The 18,413-nt window shown below is 38.7% G+C and overlaps 3 protein-coding genes across 4 annotated transcripts; 2 read left to right on the forward strand and 1 right to left on the reverse strand.

Annotated features, from left to right (window-relative positions):
* The first annotated feature begins 2,624 nt into the window (after positions 1-2,624).
* Positions 2,625-7,720, forward strand: LOC137946446 (uncharacterized). 2 transcript variants are annotated; one of them, XM_068792738.1, is made up of 4 exons: positions 2,625-2,943; positions 6,709-6,777; positions 6,923-7,197; positions 7,272-7,365. In XM_068792738.1, exons 1-4 carry the CDS (start codon positions 2,707-2,709, stop codon positions 7,282-7,284), a joined length of 594 nt encoding a protein of 197 aa, XP_068648839.1. In that variant the 5' UTR covers positions 2,625-2,706; the 3' UTR covers positions 7,285-7,365. The 2 variants fall into 2 exon arrangements, with proteins under 2 accessions (XP_068648839.1, XP_068648838.1); XM_068792737.1 differs by having other exon boundaries at positions 6,923-7,720.
* Positions 7,721-8,630: 910 nt separating this feature from the next.
* Positions 8,631-9,273, reverse strand: LOC137947033 (uncharacterized). Its single transcript, XM_068793325.1, has 2 exons — positions 8,994-9,273; positions 8,631-8,856 (listed from the first exon to the last, which is right to left on the reverse strand). Exons 1-2 carry the CDS (start codon positions 9,153-9,155, stop codon positions 8,752-8,754), a joined length of 267 nt encoding a protein of 88 aa, XP_068649426.1. The 5' UTR covers positions 9,156-9,273; the 3' UTR covers positions 8,631-8,751.
* Positions 9,274-9,681: 408 nt separating this feature from the next.
* On the forward strand, positions 9,682-18,377 carry LOC137946095 (FLUCTUATING-LIGHT-ACCLIMATION protein 1, chloroplastic-like). The gene is made up of 6 exons (XM_068792277.1): positions 9,682-10,584; positions 10,712-10,814; positions 16,532-16,587; positions 17,526-17,690; positions 17,796-17,909; positions 17,998-18,377. Exons 1-6 carry the CDS (start codon positions 9,898-9,900, stop codon positions 18,088-18,090), a joined length of 1,218 nt encoding a protein of 405 aa, XP_068648378.1. The 5' UTR covers positions 9,682-9,897; the 3' UTR covers positions 18,091-18,377.
* Positions 18,378-18,413: the final 36 nt, after the last annotated feature.

Consider the following 18,413-nt stretch of genomic DNA (forward strand, 5'->3'; position numbering starts at 1 on the left):
TTGACCTGCTTGACCAAGAGATCGAGCATTTTGCTATCATCATCGAATGTCCAAATATCATATGTTCGACCACTTGGTTGTCTTCTTGCAGCCATGTATAATCTAAATCTGATACGGTCCTCACGGAAAAAACTTTATCAGACAACCTTTAATTGTCATGGAAACACAAACCATAAAAAAAAAACCAACACAAACCATTAAAAAAATACCATGTGGTGGATATGTATAATACCCAAATCTCCTCACCACATGGCAAAAACATTTCATAGCACTTCAAAAATTCTCAACAACATTCTCACACATTTCAAAATTAATTAAATTATTTTCACTAATGCATATGCACTAAATAATGAAAACACACACACACCAAATCCAAATTCACCGAAGACCCCTGGTAGAGCCCCATATAACTTCGCACTCACTATGAACTGTACCTCGTCAGTGATGGGGGTCGGGTTTCGTTGGCTAATGGACGCCCGTGTAGGCGACTCAACCTTGTTTGAATTGGACTAAAAACCCCTAAACACTAATTCCAGAACTTAATACCTTAAAAGCCCAAAACCCTAAACCCCCCCCCCCCCCCCCCCCCAAAACCTAAAAAACCCTAGAGCTTAAAAACACAAAACCCCCAAAATCTTAAAAACCATAAACCCCCTAAACCTTAAAAATCTTAATCCCTAAAATACCCTAAACCCTTAGCCTAAACCCTAAACCCGAAACACAAACCATAAAAAAAAATACCATATGGTGGATATGTATAATACCCGAATCTCCTCACCACATGGCAAAAACATTTCATAGAACTTCAAAAATTCTCAACAACATTCTCACACATTTCAAAATTAATTAAATTATTTTCACTAATGCATATGCACTAAACAATGAAAACACACACACATCAAATCCAAATTCACCGAAGACCCCTGGTAGAGCCCCATATAACTTCGCAGTCACTTTGAACTGTACCTCGTCAGTGATGGGGGTCAGGTTTTGTTGGCTAATGGACGCCCGTGTAGGCGACTCAACCTTGTTTGAATTGGACTAAAAACCCCTAAACACTAATTCCAGAACTTAATACCTTAAAAGCCCAAAACCACAAACCCTAAACCCCCCCCCCCCCCCAAAACCTAAAAAACCCTAGAGCTTAAAAACACAAAACCCCCAAAACCTTAAAAACCATAAATCCCCTAAACCTTAAAAATTCTAATCCCTAAAATACCATAAACCCTTAGCCTAAACCCTAAACCCGAAACACAAACCATAAAAAAAAAACTAAACCATCAAACCCTAAACCCTATCACCTACTAAACTCTAAACCCTAAACACTAATTCCAGGACTTCATACATTAAAAGCCCTAAACCCTAAACCCTACACCCTAATTCCAAACCCTAAACCCAAAAAACCTTATAGCTTAAAAACCCTAAACCCCCTAAACCTTAGAAACCCTAATCCCTAAAATACCCTTAACCATAAACCCTAAACCCTAATTATTGGACCCTTAAATACCAAGCAGCAAACCCTAAAAATAATCCATACATGAATCAAGAATTTAGACTATAAATCGTAACCCTAAATCCCAAAATAATGCACAAATAACCCCCAATTACGCACTGAAAATAAATTTAAATAAAATAAAACACTAATTTAATGAAAAAAAATTAGGATTTAGGCATACCTTCTGAAATTTGGGGAAATCCGAAGCCGAAAGGTGAAATCGAAGGGGAAAATCCGAAGCCGAAGGGTGAAATCGAAGGGAAAAATCCGAAGCCGAAGGGTGAAATCGAAGGAGAAAATCTAAAGCCGAAGGGTGAAATCGATGCCTAATCGAGACTAGCCAGAGAGAGAAGGGAGTGGGAGGCCGAAATGGAGAAGAGAGGGAGAAGACAGAAAAGAAAGGGAGGTCGAGAGTGAATAGAGAGAGAGAAGCGAGAGAGAGCTTGTCCGAGAGAAGAGAGGGAGTCACGGAGACGAGAGAGGGGGTGCGAGAGAGAGGGCGAGGCCGAGAGAAGACCGAGAGTTGAGGCCGGAGACGAGAGGGAACTGAGATGGTGGCCGAGATCAACGTCGGGGGCGCAGGGAGACGAAGGACGAGATCAATGTCGGGGGCGCAAGGAGACGAGAGAGGGAAGGGAGTGCGGGAGAGAGGAAGAAAAAAGAAAAATGACGACGCGCGATGGGGGGGGGGGGTGCGAGGAGAGAGAGGAAAAAATATGAGCGTCGCCCGTCCTTCAATTCGAAGAAGATCAAAAAGGGTCTTCTTCTACATGATTGAAATTAAACCGTGGAGATGAAGGGCCCCTTCATCTCCTGCATCGAGATGAAACTTCATTTGCGCTCCACTAACGATTTCAAGTGTTGAAGGGCGTTATGTGGTTGAAGATCATCTTGTCCTTCAAGTTGACTAACCCCCCCTTACGTAGTAAGGTACTGGCCCATCAATTCTATATCTCACGAGCAATAGCCTAACCGAATTTTGATGTTTAGGTGTACTACCTCCCGAAGTATAATTCTCTCCATGGACTCAGCCGAAGTATGCCCAGATGGCCCATTAAGATCAACGCCTAGCCCAAGACACGCAAGTGGCGAGATGCTCTGTTATAGTGTCGAAAACCAGTGGATACTAGGCAATGTGCCAGCTGCGGTTGACTTGAAGGAAGCAGGAGAGTGATCGTGGATGCCGGCGGGGGATTGCTTGCACGTGAAACATGCAAGGGTACTTTGTAGGCCATAGCTCGATGGACACTTTTGGGCTTCTCGCTTCGAGGAATGGAGGTCTCCTGTTGAGCGTGCGCGCCTGCTACTATGGCCGGAGCCGGAGTCGTTGGCGGGATCACTTCACCCCTGCTGCGGCAAGAGAGCAAGACCACTACACTGTCCTGGGTCTGAATTCTCAGGCTTCCTCCGTAGACATTAAAAGGGCTTATCGGCTACGCGCCAGAAAGGTATTTGCTCTCCGTCTAATACCTCGTCTATTCATCTGATCTACATATGCAGTTTCAGTGATCAGTGTTCCTCGACTTCATCAGCGTGCAGATAGGGTGATTGAGGTGGTCAGCTTGATATTTTTTTTTCTGTTGTGTCAATCGGGAGCTTGTAGTTCATGAAATGTTGGTTTTGGTGATGTGAACACGAGTACGATGTTCTCGAGGTAGAATAAAATTTCTGCCAGTGTGAGCTAGTTAACCGGTAGCTTTGTATATTGTAACACTTTAATTTTTTAAATGTGTTAAATTAGTAATTAGGGTTTCCTATGTTTATGAAGTTGCCAGGGGTTAAGTGTCCGTGTCTAATGGACGGAGAAGAGGATAAATAAGAAGAAGAAGGAAAAGAAGCAACCAATATATGAAGAGATATGTAAGGGACCTTGGTGTTGTCACAGGGAAACAAAATGACGGAAAAAATTATTTATCCATTTCCCAAATATTCTTATTGGATAATTTTCCTTTTGGAAATAAATTCCCTTTAACCGGTTTCCAAGCATTTGTGCCTTCTTGGTTTTTTTCCATTACTTCCAGGAGCCATGGGAGTCTTTAAAGGACAAGAAGAATTTCTGAAAGTTTTTTTACCTTCTATAACCTTCACAAACACGTGCCAATTTTGGTCAAGCAGAAAGTTTTCCATCCGCACTTTTCTTTTTTCAGTGCTTTCTATTGGCACAAAAATAACCTTTGTCATCATCATCAACATCGATATGGTCCTTTGTCAGCTACAGGAATTACTCTTTTCCATTCTGCTCTAGTCCTTAGTGAAGCCTCTGCCTAACTTAGCATTCAAAGTGGAATTTCTAATATTTCTAGTACTTTATGAAACACCTTCCTGGTTCCTACTATGACAGTTATTTCTAGTATGACTTTCTCACTCTTTTTACTAATATGAGTAGCGTTGTGTGAATACATACGTTTGAGTTTGACTTTCCTTCTTTCTCCCCTTCCAAATGTTTGTTTTAGGGAAGTCGTACATTTTATTTGATCAATCTGTTAACCTCTTGAGTAACTTTGCATGTAGGAACTTTCTTTCTATTACATGTAGCTGTTATTGCCTGTTACCATGTGGCTGGTTGTTCATTACCCTCTAGAGTGTTAGGTATGTGAAGAATTTCCACGTTCTGGATATGCTAGATATATACTGGTTCTAATGATTGAATTGTTACTTGTAACCTGTGCACCAGATGGCAGTTTGTGTAGTCAGCTTCTTGGGCCTATTAAGCTGTTCCGATATCTATTATGATGTAGATGAATTTATCTTTGTGATTCACTCCCATATCTATAAATCCTATTATAGGTTACTTTGGATATTTGAATCAAGTGAAAACATGAGGAAACAAAACTATTATGAACAGGTAAGTCAATGTCTGTCACTCTGTCATGTTGCTCACATTTTTCAGCAGTTGTTATGCCCATAGTGAAGAGGCAGGCCTCCAACATATGAGATATAAGATAGAAGATACATCAACAAATCTAGTGGCTTACGTACCTAACTACAAAGCATCCAATTCTTATCGTGGCTTTGTCAGGAAGTCCAATTGTAGATATATATAAGCATTGGGCAATGTGCATAGATGGTGCTGCAACTTGTGTGAATGGGAAAAAAAATTGCATTCTTGTGATAATGGGAAAAGATTGGATGTAAGTGCCCATATTTATACAACTTTTTGGACTATCATGGATGAACTAGTGCCCTTATTCAAGGCATAATCCCTTGGTGTGATGTTCGCTAACATAATACTGTGAATCACAACTCTTGAGATGGCATGTGAAGGGGAAAAAAAAGAGGCAAGTTCTATGGTTCCAGGTTCTCAAAGTTAACTAATGCAAGACAAGACTATATGATCTTGTTGTGGATTCAGGTGACCTGAAAAGACTTTACTTTCCTAGTGTTATGTGATAGGTGCAATGAGACAAGGTAAAGGTATAATTTGCAAAATAATTTTCCAATCCATGCTACCCAGCCATTCTTTATGGAAAAGCAGTGAAAAACCAATATCCATAGAAGAAGAGTGTGGTAGAGGTGCGTATGATGAGATCTTTTTGTTGGAAACTAAGAAAGACACAATTAGATTGATTTATTACAAAGACTTCCAGCAAACACCAACAATAAGAAATTCAGAGAGTCATTTGAGATGGACTTCACATGTTCAATGAAAATCTAAGGTGCTCCAGTCTGAAGGCTCTTATAGATGCTGACCAGGGAAGGCAGAAAATGACATGGATTGAAGTAATGAGGAAGGCTTGAAAAAGGCCTATATAAAAATGGGATTATAAAATGCTAGAGTAGAAAAAAGAAGGAAAGTTCGTGTAGCTAAACCAACATTGATCATCAAAATTATGATGATAATGTTGAATATACATCTAGTAGTGTGTAAACTTATTATATAATATTGTAGGATACACAATTAGAATGACATATGAATCTCATCTTCTTAATTATGTGTTGAAAGTTCTGACTCCACTGCTGATTTGGAGGCCTAGGGATGGTGTAACAAGGCTTGTTCAATGTGGGTTACAAGAAACCTCAGCCACCTCTTGAAAAATTACCAGCAGCCCTGTCTGCACTTTTCACCCTTCCTGGCGCAGCTAAACTACAAAAATATAATAAATTAAAATTTAGTTTTGTTTTTTAAAATAAAATTTGAGCTTTCTTTTAAAACCCTTAATTATGCCTTCCTTAAAATACAATTACACATTCATAATTAAAAAGTTAAGCACACTATACATGACTACTAGACATGATATTTGTTTCAAATATATACCGAATAAAGTGATACATTTATATAATAACTTCCTATATTTTCATTATTACATAATTATACATACTGGCTTTGTAAATCTGAACCCTTCCACCCATTAAATAAGCCGGAGCAGGTGCCCTGTTTCCCCTGCATCAATGTCATCTCCAGTATGCTTTCACCTTGAGCACTTGGGAATTTCAAGCATCTCATAGAGCTACCAAATTGAACTTCTTGTTCAAACTTGTGAACTCATTTCACATGACATGCTACTAACATACATTGTTTGTGTTTAGCTGCTGTGGTTATTCAGCTTTCCTCTTCATTATCTGTAAATATCATCTTACATTTTGGGTAAAGGTTATAAAGAAAATATATGAAACCTTAGATTCTATGGAAAATGGAACAGTTTTGTGCTAGGGATGTCTGTAGTCTATGATGTACTTCAAGGCTTGTGGTGTTTATGCAAGTTATTTGGAATGTTGCCCTGATGCAAGAGCATCACTGACAAGATTAAATTAAAATACCCTGGGATGTGTGGCCTTTCTTATTCTCACTCCGAAAAATGCTGAACAAATTGATGGCACTTAGTTTCAGTTAGAATAGGCTCTGTATGTAGCTAACTGGGTTCTTTATGTGCATTGAGGTGTAGTATGGTATTCAATATGTTCCTTCTCTCCTTAACCACTGGTGACCTATTGGATTTCTCATCTTTCTCTCTTCAGCCTTGAATCTGCATCAATGTATTTAGTATCCTTTTCTTTTTTCAAATAATACGAGTCTTTGCTCTTGCGAGCGCATGTTTACTTTTTCTGTCCAACTTATTCTCACTATTAAGGGGGAGGGGGAAAAGGTAATTGTGAGCTCCTATCATGAATGTCTGATGCCCTGTATTCTTATAGGGTCTAATGTGAGACTTCATATTTTAGTACGGCATTTAATCTTTATTCGTATAACAGCTTGTTCCTCTGGTTAATTGCAGTATCATCCTGATGTTTGTAAGGATTTGAAAGCGAGTGAGGTGTTCAAAAGCATCCGATTTGCATACGAGGTACATCTAGGTTCTCAGCAAATTGTGATTCCTTATTAGTTGAACTAGGGTGGTCATGCAGTTTTTGAGGACATGCCTAATTTCTAAACTTGATTAAATTTGTGAGTTCATGATTATTGGGTATCAATTGCCATCTTCTCCACAGGTTCTATCTAATGAAAGCACAAGAGCCCAATATGATGAGGCCCTCCAACTTCAAGAAGATGCAAGCAATCCTTGGAGGAGAAACTGGGCTTACAGTTCAGAGTTTGATGAAGGTATCAGGTTGTACAGATGGGATGAACTGAGGGAAAGAATGAAGAAAGAAAGGCAGAAACAACAACAAGAGAGCAGGAAGGAGAATTTTTCTTCATATCCTGAGGGAGATATGTATGAAGATATTTCAGATTATGATAGAGGTTCATTTATTGAGGTTCTGAGGTCAGCCTTCTTCACACTCTTCTTTATGCAGACTCTTGGTACTCGAATATCTCTCACGTTCTGTGGTCTGGCAGCTTTGCTCGATAAGCAGTTGGATGCAGGATATAAGTTGGGCTTTTTTATAGCTTGGGTTTTGGGTGGTCAAGGGGGAATTTTACTGACTTTGTGCCTCTCATTTGCAAGCTGGTTATGTGGGAAAACTAGCAGTAGCATTGTTGCCCTAGTCGCGGTGGCAATGTTTATTGGGACAAATATTGGGAGGTTTGCTCCGTTTCCGCCTGGTGCTGTTCTCACGTTATTGTACATGTCCATCAAGCTTCAAGTTGATCTAAGCTAGGATTGCGTTGTTGCTTCCTTACGGAGTTTTTTACTTTTCATCGTCTGTCTTCCAGCTCCTATGGGGAGAATTGTACATATTTTTAATTTCCATAATGATGTATTTACATGTAAATAGCAGATTATGCTAGAGATCTCCGTTTAGTTTTTGTTAAGGTATGATATTGCAGCAGCATTTTATTGTTCAGATGGATAGATCATATATTCCTGGTATTTTGCGTAATAAATGTCCAAATTTGGAATTGCATTTATCTATTTGCTCCAATTTTGTTGAAGTAACTGGTAATTTCGATTGAATAAATAGGATTTGTTTTTCCCATCGATTTTTGCATTGGATTATATGGAACTAATTATGTGAGTCATTAGGTTATACTTTTAATATTTTCTTAGTTTCAAAATTTAGATGATCAAACCGAACAGAAGATGGGATTGGTTGGAAAACTCCAACATCACTTAGGGTAGGATGAGTCAACTAAGAGTGAGTAAAATGTACTCCCTTGACGTGATCTTTAGAACGAGTCAACTAATGCAATGTGGAATCGTTTGAGCGGGCAAGTGGGGGATATAGCCATAGCCACCCCTTTTATTTGAGCGATTCTCCCAACACTTTTCCGAGTCCAGCCTTGGACTGGGTCCATCGCCAAATCCGAATAAAAAAATCTTAATGTGGAATCGTTCATACAAGACGCTGCTCCCATGTCGTATACTAGACTCGTCGGTTTAAACACTAGTTGACTTTGAAAATATGAAGGAGGTGTAATACCTATTCGATAAAAGCATCTTGTCTTATAATATAGCTTCCTTAAAAAGTATGAATCTTGAAAACGAAGGGTGTGTGCCAGCCATGTTTTAAAGCTTACAAGTTACAGATTTACCAATGGAGTTTGCTCCCTCCAAGCACAAAAATAGAGACAAATTTTAAAAGGAACAAGTGACCCAGATGGATATTTTATTATCCTTGTCAGGACAAACTGTCCTGAGTCAACATCGATATAAACTCAACCCGGCCACCACCAATAATGACGAATTACTGTTTTTCCATGGAGTGCAGATTAAAGACACGAATTATTTGCAAGTGATGCTTTTTATCGGTCAGCAAATTTGATTCTCATTGAACACAAAACAACTTTGTACTTACAGACTTGAGGTAACGTGAAGACAAGAATAAGGGATAAAAGCATAAAACAACAGGTTTGGTTCAAAGAACCAAAAGAGAGCTCAAGACCTCTTTGCCTTTCCACATTCCTTGATTTGTCCCCAATTTCTCCACAGATACTTCCCGCTTGCCATATCAACGAACACCCAGAAGGCCGTCTGCAACGTCTGCACAGAACCCAGGAACCTCAATCAGAACTCCACGATTTATAAACCAAAAGAAATTTAACAGAAAACAAGAGACGAGATCATCAACGACTCATCATAAATAATTTTTTTTCTTTTCAAAAAAAGACTATGCCCACCTTTCCAAGACCCGTTTCTTGATGACTGTCGTTCAAAAATATCTTCGAATCGGCATCGCCGCCTTCCTCTTTAGTACCCGTGGAATCCCGAAAGCTTCTCCAGGCAAAGTATCCTGCCAGAGTCGCGGAGAAGAAGACGAGGATAAACCTCAAGGGGCACATGTTCGAGAGGCTTTGCGAACGCGAAGAAAGGCTAGTAAAATTGCTGTCGGCTGGAGGCTAAGGGAGCGAGAATATCCTGGCGATTTCACTGCAAATAAAGATAGGAGGTGCTAGGGGTTCATTACAGTGAGGTTTTTATATAGGAGGTGGGAGTCGTAGTTGGCATAGAATAAGGCGTTGACATAAAAACGCGTGAATGGGTGCGCTTACTAAGTTTGCATTGCACGATTATTGCCAAAATTACGTCGTCAACTACGACGAGTCAAAAGTGGGATAATAGAATCTGAGCCATTGAACGAAGGCCTTGCTTCGGATGAAGATGGTTCGAATGTAATCACAACCCATGGGACGAATTAATCCAAGCATTGGGATTGTATCATATAGTCCACAGGCAAAAAGTTCAGGTATTAACATGAACCTTGTAAGTGGCATATATACTAGAGAAAATGAAATCATTTTGGAAAAGCTTTTTCGTTGCGGAGATAAGGTTTGAGAAAACATTCATGTCGCTGTCTCATAGATGAGGTTGAGGGGGTCAATCACTCTCCACCTGCATGGTTCTCCCTTCTCTACATCCGGCCTCTGTGGGTCCGATCAGATTTCTATCTCCTGGTCGGCATCAGCTCTTCGAAAAATCTCCGACTCCGAATCTTTCTGATCTACTGATCGATATTGCTCAATCTAGGTTGCATCCCCTTAGCGAATTTCACAGAAAGCCCAATAAGAAAACTTGGTTTCCGCCATGGCTGCTGGTGCGCTTCTCAAGCCGCGCTCCATTGTCAGGGAAATAAAATTTCCCATCTTAAAATGGAATCCTTTGTTGCAAAACTTGCCATTTCAGTTGATTCGGATTGCGAATGTCGGAAGCGCTGCCCCGAAATCTGTCGGATTCAGGTGTTCCTGTTCTAAAGTTTCTACGAAGGATTTTGGGAAGCCGAGGAAGAAAAACGCGCCAAAAGGCGAATTGGAGTTGCCTGCGAGAGATAAAAACCCATTCGAAGTAGCGCTAGAGGCTGTCGTGAAAACTCTGAAATCGCTGCAAAAGCCTGTAGTTGCCGCAATTTTGTTGGGTCTTCTTCTCACGTACGACCCGAGCTCTGCGCTGGCGGCTTCCGGGGGCAGAATGGGTGGGCGAGCTTTTTCTTCCCATTCATCCTCCTCTTCATCGAGGAGTTATTCGGTGCCAGGGAGAACTTCTAGCTTTTCGTATTCAGCTCCTTACTTTGCACCCTCGCCCTTCGGATTTGGTGGTGGGGGCGGAGGGTTCTACGTTGGCCCTGCTTTCGGTGTCGGAGTGGGAGCCGGTTCGGGTTTTCTGTTAATGATGGGTTTTGCGGCTGCTGTTTTGCTGTCAGGATTCCTTTCAGATCGTTCAGATGACGACAGCGTCCTAACTGCTACGCAGAAGACCAGTGTTGTGAAACTTCAGGTATTCAATATTTGTTGCATTCGTCTTAATAATACTGAGTTTGACAATACAACTATTTGATATTGCCATGAATAGAGCTTGACTAGATCTATTTGCTACCCGCTTTATTCTCAATGTGAGTCAATAGGTTGGATTGTTGGGGATGGCTAGGACGCTTCAAAGAGATCTTGACCGAATTGCTGAAACTGCGGACACCTCCACTTCTGAAGGATTACACTATGTTTTAACAGGTAAAACAGCTGCCAGTTAATCCTTTCATTCATAGTACTCGATACTTGCTGACATACAATTTTTTACCAACACTCTGCTCCATCTCCACTATCACTCTTTTGAGTAGCATTCAGTTTACCTTCGCCCAAACCGTCTGTGTTAAATGGTTAAGATAATTTTAGAGCAGTTATAAGAATTGAAGGCAGCAAGGCTGCTGCAGAATTATGTAATGATACGAAAGATGGTGATTGAATAATTCATCTGCGATTTACAGATATCTAGGAACTTCTAGTTTTGATACCTGCATGCATCAACCATAGACAGGTCTAGAATTATAAGGTAACATCTGTGATGATGTGTTTCTGATGTTTCATTCATCTTAGTTCATTATTTTTTAAATTTCTTTGAGACATTGTCTCTCGCTTTACATGTGAGGCAGTTGCAACATGATGAGTAAGGATGTTAGAATATTGGTATAGGGATATTTTGGTCATTTTATAGTCTCATGTAGATCTTATTAAGTCATAACAAGCTAGACTTCATATCAGGACTTTATATTTCAATTTTTATTGAATTATGACCTGTCGTTATTGAGTAATATGCGTCTTTGTAATGAAGGACAGAATGGTCCTTTCATGTATTTTTTCATTTAAGTGAACGGGATAAAAGAGAGGGCTCAAGTTCTGAGCCCTCATTCAACTCAGCCTCCTGCTTCTCCCTCTTCTTTGTCTCTGTATTTTCCACTTTTATTCTTCCTTAATCCTCTCTATATTACAATTTCACATGGTATCAGAGCGATAGAAGAGGATCTTGGGCGGTTCCTCTACCATTTCTTGAGTTCTCTTCACAATTTTTTCATCCCTATTGAAGGGTTTTCAAACAATTTTTTAATTGGTAGGGTAAAATAAAAAAAAACAATTCCCTCTTTTTTTCTACTATAACCATTTGATTGATGACCTCTGTTACTAATTGAGTAGTTATTATGTCTTACTGTCCTTAGAATGTTCTTAATTAAAGTTTATGCTCCATCCATACCTGCACCACCCTTATGATACCTATGCCATCTCCTATTTGTAGCATCAACCTAGTTGTTCTAGTTTAGACTTAAAGTTGTGGTGATTAATATCTAAATTGGATTGTGCGTGTTATTACTATTTGTGATTGTGCGTGTTATTATTTTTTGTGATTGCGAGGCCCAGTTGACTAGTGCAGGGTGGAGTTTGTGTTAATTGATTATTTGGATTAAGTGTATCATCTTAGGTACATTCGTGGTGTCTTTTGAAGTCCCTAAATGTCTCAATCAAGTAAATATGGTGCTGTAGTTAAGCCTTTTGAGAGTTCAGACAGTAAAGAATCTCATTCCATTCAGATTAGTTCAGTGAAAGTTGAATGGGTCTAATTACGTGAATTGAATTGGTCTAATTCTCATGTTCTTAAAGGCAAAAAGGAAGGCAAAATATATAAGGGATCCTCCTCCTCATCCCATTGCTGAAGATTGAGAGGCCAAAGACAATCAAGTGATGACTTGGTTGGTCAATAGCATGGAGTCATGATTTAGTGCTTAGATCTTGAGTTGTGGAACTTCAAAGAAAATGTGGACTTTACGAGCTTCTATTTTGTCTTAGGAAAATAATTTATCTCGAATATATGAGTTATATGCCCAACATTTTAACATACAGAGGGGTGATAGGCCAGTCATTGATTGTTTTATAGAGATGAGGGGTGTTTACTATGAACACTTTCCATCCTTTTACTATGAACACAAATGATATTTGTAACGAGAAAAATCAAATTAGGTGGCAAGGTTTCTAGATGGTCTTGGATTTGAAGATGAAGCCATTTGGGCACAACTATTAGTTAATGGTGATGTAACTACATTGGAACAAGCATTTTGTCATTCGGGTAGGAGTAGTGGCAAGTAAAAGTGAGAAAGATTCAAAACTCTTTGATGCAACTGCTCTTAACCTTCACTCATCATTTAGTAAGTTTGAGATCCAAAGTTGTGGGAGCAGTAGTAGAGGTCGTGGACATAGTATAGAGGGGCTAGAAAATGTGTTCACTGTGGCCGAACAAGCCACTTTTCTAATAAATGCTGGAATAATTTTGGCACGCCAGCATGAGCAAACTCCACTATGGCCGGCAGAGATAATGTCTCATATTCTAGTCCACAAGAGGAAATTTAAAAATTACTCCAGAGACTTGGTGAATTGACATCCACACCTACTACTACCACCATTGAGCCTGATTCATCTTCTTGACCAAGTGCCACAATGGCGAGCACAAGTATGCTAACACCGAATGTGTCTAATTCTCCTTTTGGATCATCGATTCAGGAGCACCCACCCACATGTTAGGTATGACTTCTTTGTTTCAATTTATCAATTCTTCTCAGTCATATCATCTTGTTACTTTAGCCAATAGGACTACTTCTCTGATTCAAGGAAGGGTATTGTACACACCACACTGCATATATCTTTGAATTCTGTTATATTTGTTCCAAACTTTCTTGGCAATTTTTTATCTGTCACTCGTATCACAAAATCTCTAAATTGTTCTAAAACTTTCACTCTGAATTCTTGTGTCTTTCACGACTTGCAGACGAAGAGGATAATTTGTTGTAGACATGAGAAAGGAAAACTTTATTTGTTAGATGATGTATAAGTTTGAAAGGCTGTGGATTTTCTCCATACCTATGGCACTAGTGTTTGGGACATCCATCATAGCTAAATTTTGTCAGTTCTTCCTGTCTTTGCCAACTGATATTTCTTTTGATTGAAAGTCTTATCAACTTGGAAAACGTTGTCGAACTAGTTTTCCTATTAGTTCTAGTCGTAGCTCTCGAGTTTTTGAATTAATACATTCATATATATGGGGTCCATGTTGATTCCCTAGTGTGTTTGGTTTTAAGTATTTTGTTTCTTTTATAGATGATTTTAGTAGAGTCACTTGGGTGTATCTCCTGTAAGAGAAATCTGAAGCCTTTGATGTATTTGTGACATTTTTCAATGAAATAAAAATTCTGTTTGGCGCTAATGTTCATATTTTCCGTACCGATAATGGGCTTGAGTTTCTCAATCACAAATTTACTTCTTTTGTGCTTATGGCATTACTCATCAGACTTCTTCCATATATTTTCTCCAACAAAATAGAGTTGTTGAATGCAAAAATAGGCATTTCCTTGAAGTTACTCGTACTTTATTGTTTCACACGCATGTGCCTAATACATATTTGGGGGGATGTAGTGTTAACATCATGTTTTTTAATCAATTGTATGCCATCATCTGTTTTGCAAGGACAAGTCCTTGCAGGTTTTAAAAGCATAAAGTAAATTGTTTGATGTTCTTCCTCGTATCTTCGGGTCCACATGTTTTGTTCATTTATTCAGTAACTCCGTAGATAAATTGTCTCATCGCTTTGTTAAATGTGTTTTTTTGGGTTATTCTCATCGTCAGAAGGGATATGCGTTGTGATCCTATTAAACATAAGACTTATGTTTCTATTGACGTTACATTTTTCGAGCACACTCCCTATTTCGTATCCTCTAATACTTTTCGGTCATCATATAGTCCTCTGGAAAATTCAATGCCTATTTTTGTTATGGATGCACCGACAAAAGGTTCCTCACTGCCACTTTAAGGGTACAATTGATGTTTTTGTCATCCGTTACCATCACCTACAACTTCTAACAATCTAGCACATGAGCCCTCTCCTTAGGACCAACCATCTTCCTCTTTGCTTACAGGTCCAGTTCTTTCAGATTTGGATTTGTCTATTAGTCTATGAAAAGGTAAAACGTCATGTACTTTTCATCCCATATTAAAATATGTTTCCCTTGATTTTTCGTTACCCTCCTACAAGTCATTTGCTCTGTCATTATCTATGTCTACTATACATCGTTTAGTGTAGGATGCTATGGCTTTACCGGAGTGGCAACATGCTATGGATGAGGAGATACATACTTTGGTGTCTATGGGGATGTGGAGTCTGTATGATCAACCTACTAGACTATTATTGTTGGATGTCTTTGGGTGTACCCAATTAAGTAGAAAGATGATGAGACTGTTGATCGACACAAGACTAGATTGGTGACCAAGGAATAGACACAAATCTTTGGTATTGATGTATTTGAAACAATTTCTCCTGTTGCTCGACTCATCTCATTCGTATTTTGGTTTTTGTGGCCATCAAGAAAGGATGACTACTATTTCAACTGGATGTTAAAATGTCTTCATGTATGGTGATTTAAAGGAAGATGTTTATATGGAGCAACCTCGTAGGTGTATTACTCAAATGGAGACAAGAAAAGTGTGTAAGTTAAAGAAGATTATCTATGGACTAAACAAAGTCTTAGAGCGTGGTTTGAAAATTTCAACAATGTAGTGATGAAGTTTGTTTTTTATAGGAGCTATGTTTTTGTTGAAGGAAGACTAGGATTGTTGTTTTGGTTGTGTATGTTGATGGTTCTTTTGTTTGTAGTGACCTTGCAGGTATTGAGCAAATAAAAACATATTTGGTCTCACATTTTCAAATGAAGGATTTAGGACAATTGAAATATTTCTTTGGTATTAAAGTTGCTCGAAGAAGTAAGCCATGTGTTGTTTTATCTGAGAGAAAGTACTTCTTAGATATGTTGCATGGGTATGGTTTCTTGGGTGCACAATCAATGGATTCTCCCAATGCTGGCCTTCATGATTCTCAGAGTCCTATACTTGAAGACAAGATACAATATAGACATCTAGTGGGTAAGTTGATTTATGCTACAATTACCAGGTGATATATCATTTGCAGTGGGATTGGTGAATCAGTTCACGGAAAACCCAAGAATAATACATTTCAAAGCCGCTCAGAATATTCCAAAGTATTCAAAAGGTGCTCTTGGAAAGAGTCTTTTGTATACTTGGAATAAAAAAATTGATATGTTGGGATATTCCGATGCAGACTATGTTAGGTGCAAATGGATAGGAGATCCACCATTGAGTATTGTTACTTTGTTGGGGATAAATTAGTTGGGGGAGTGGGAAACAAGTTATAGTGGTTAGATCAAACACCGAGGCAAAGTATAGGGCAATGCCTCACACAATTAGTGAACTTATGTGGGTCAATCCAGTTCTTGTTGAGTTTGGGTTTCATATTCCAGTTCTTGTTGAGTTTGGATTTCATATTCCAGAACCTATAGTTATGAAGAGTGACAATCAGGCTGCATATTCCTTAATGCTCTCTATATTGCAATTTCACAAAGGGATGTGGAAGTCATTTTATTTCTCAAAGTAATTTACGGAGTACTATAGGACATATTTACTTGGATACTAAGAAAGAGTCAGTCTTTACTTCTTCTTTTCTTTTCTTTTTTCTTCATCCTTTTTTTTTTTTTGAGAAACAAGAAAAAGTCGTTCTAGAAATGAGTGAGCTCAAAAATCACAACCACTGCCAAAGTCTTCCTCAGTTTGTCAGCTCAATGTCACAATCACTACAGAAGCCATCTTTAATGATTATAAAGGAAAAAAGAACCATCCAGTTTTCATGGGCAGATTTTCTTCCCTTACATGACCCAAGTCAATCAATTTGAGAATAATTTTACCTTTTTGAAATCTTTCTTTCTGATGATTAATCCCAGTATTTCATTTTACTTCTTCAAACAAGATGCTATTGAGAATTTAGGCTATCATTTAGGTTCTCACATTTAAGAATTTCAGCTATTTTAGCATTTCTGTGTCTGATGATGCAATCTTTAATACAGAGACTGTGTTGGCTCTACTTCGACATCCGGATTATTGTATCTCTGGTTACTCTTTGGTAAGCAAAATGCTGCCCCTCTTGTAATTTGTTATTTGGCTCATTTTTTACTTTAAATGATAAAAAATTCACTTTAATTTAGCTCTATGTCGTTGTCTTACATTTGAAGTCTCTCTTGCATTGTCAAGTAACTTTTGTCTTACCTTTGTGCTTAGTTCTTCTTAATGGGCTTTTTTGGTTGTTGAACTATTCTATTGATCTTCTGGGTGCATGTAGTTTTGTGTATTGTCTGCTTGGCATTGATCCACATGCACTGGTATCTTCACATGGCTGATGGTGCTAAAAATTCCTTCTACAACCAAACTGTGACAACCTAAGATGAGTCGGGAGACTCTGAAATCTTCTACGATGTGAATTGGCTAATATAACCTGTGACTTGAATATTTGCAAGTTTTCTGGGTGAAAATAATTGGAGTGACACAAAACAGGAACTGTAGAGATTATGGATTTGATGTTTGAGCAAGGATGTTGAATATTGAGCTGTAGTCGAAGAGTGGTTGCAAAAGAAGAGTAAATCAATCGGATGATAAAATGCATGAGTTTTGCTTTGAATTTGAAAGTGCATAATCCAATTCCTCCGTTTGCATATACTAAAACAATTACAAGACAAATAAATCAAGTGATGTTATGCATGTGTTTTGCTTTGAATTAGAATCAAGGATGTTTGATATTGAGCAATAGTCGAAGAGAGATCTAAGCACAGCAAGAATAAATCAATCAGGCGATAATAGGCATGAGTGTTGCTTTGATTTGAAGTGCACGTCCAATTCCTCCATTTGCATAGAAGACAAATAAATCAGGTGATATTATGCATGTGTTTTCTTTGAATTAGAAGCACATATCCAGTTCATATTTCCAGATACTAAGGAACTCTATAGTTACATAAACAATAACATAGTGTCAAAAGAGAATCTGTATCATGATGTCTAATCTTGCAGGTTGATGTTAAACGTAGTGTAGAAGACGGTGAGAAAAGGTTCAATCAACTATCCATTGAGGAGCGTGGAAAGTTCGATGAGGAGACACTTGTCAACGTGAACAGCATTAAGAAGCAAAGCACAAGAAGCCAGAGATTCAAGGGGTTCAGTAATGAGTACATTGTGGTATGACAAACTGGTCTAGAGCATCAAACTATTGCAGATGTCATTTGTTGCATATCCTGCTCCTATATCTGCTTTTCTGTCTGACTTGGTGGGTTCTATTTCCAGATAACCATTCTTGTGGCTGCTGAGGGAGTACATAAACTGCCTGTCATTAATGGCAACGCAGACTTGAAGCAAGCATTGCAAAAGCTGGGTTCTATACCTGCTAACAGAACTCTGGTAACAACCTAAAACATTCCTCTAGGAAAGTTTCCAGCGTCCCTCTTTATACATCAAGTAAGGCCTGTTTATATGTAATTCTTTGTAGGCTGTTGAAGTTCTATGGACTCCTCAAAACGAAAACGATACCCTGTCGGAACGTGAACTGCTTGAAGACTACCCGCTTTTGAGGCCTCTATAAGCGTACATTGTCGGAATGGAAGAAGGTACTCACAAGGATTTAGATCTGTACAAGGGGCGGCTATATGATGTACAGAGTATTTTAGAACAATTACAGGCAAGGTCGGAGGAATCCTCGGCAGCTGATCAGGGGCTCAAGAGTGAAAAATATTAGTTGGTTGCTTGATATCACAAGATGTACCAATGTTTTATGAACCAAAATATCAGAAATTGCTGCTTATGGTTGTCAACACTTGCGTATGCTACAGGAGGAGAAGATCAAAGAGCAGAAAATATGGATTTTCCTTTAGTAGTTTTAGCCGCATAACATGACTAAGAACTAAT

Source organism: Aristolochia californica, unplaced genomic scaffold (assembly GCF_029961685.1).
Source record: "Aristolochia californica isolate CCGP_79_NKW_82.1479 unplaced genomic scaffold, dmAriCali1.0.hap1 SCAF_12, whole genome shotgun sequence".
Lineage (NCBI taxonomy): Eukaryota > Viridiplantae > Streptophyta > Magnoliopsida > Piperales > Aristolochiaceae > Aristolochia > Aristolochia californica.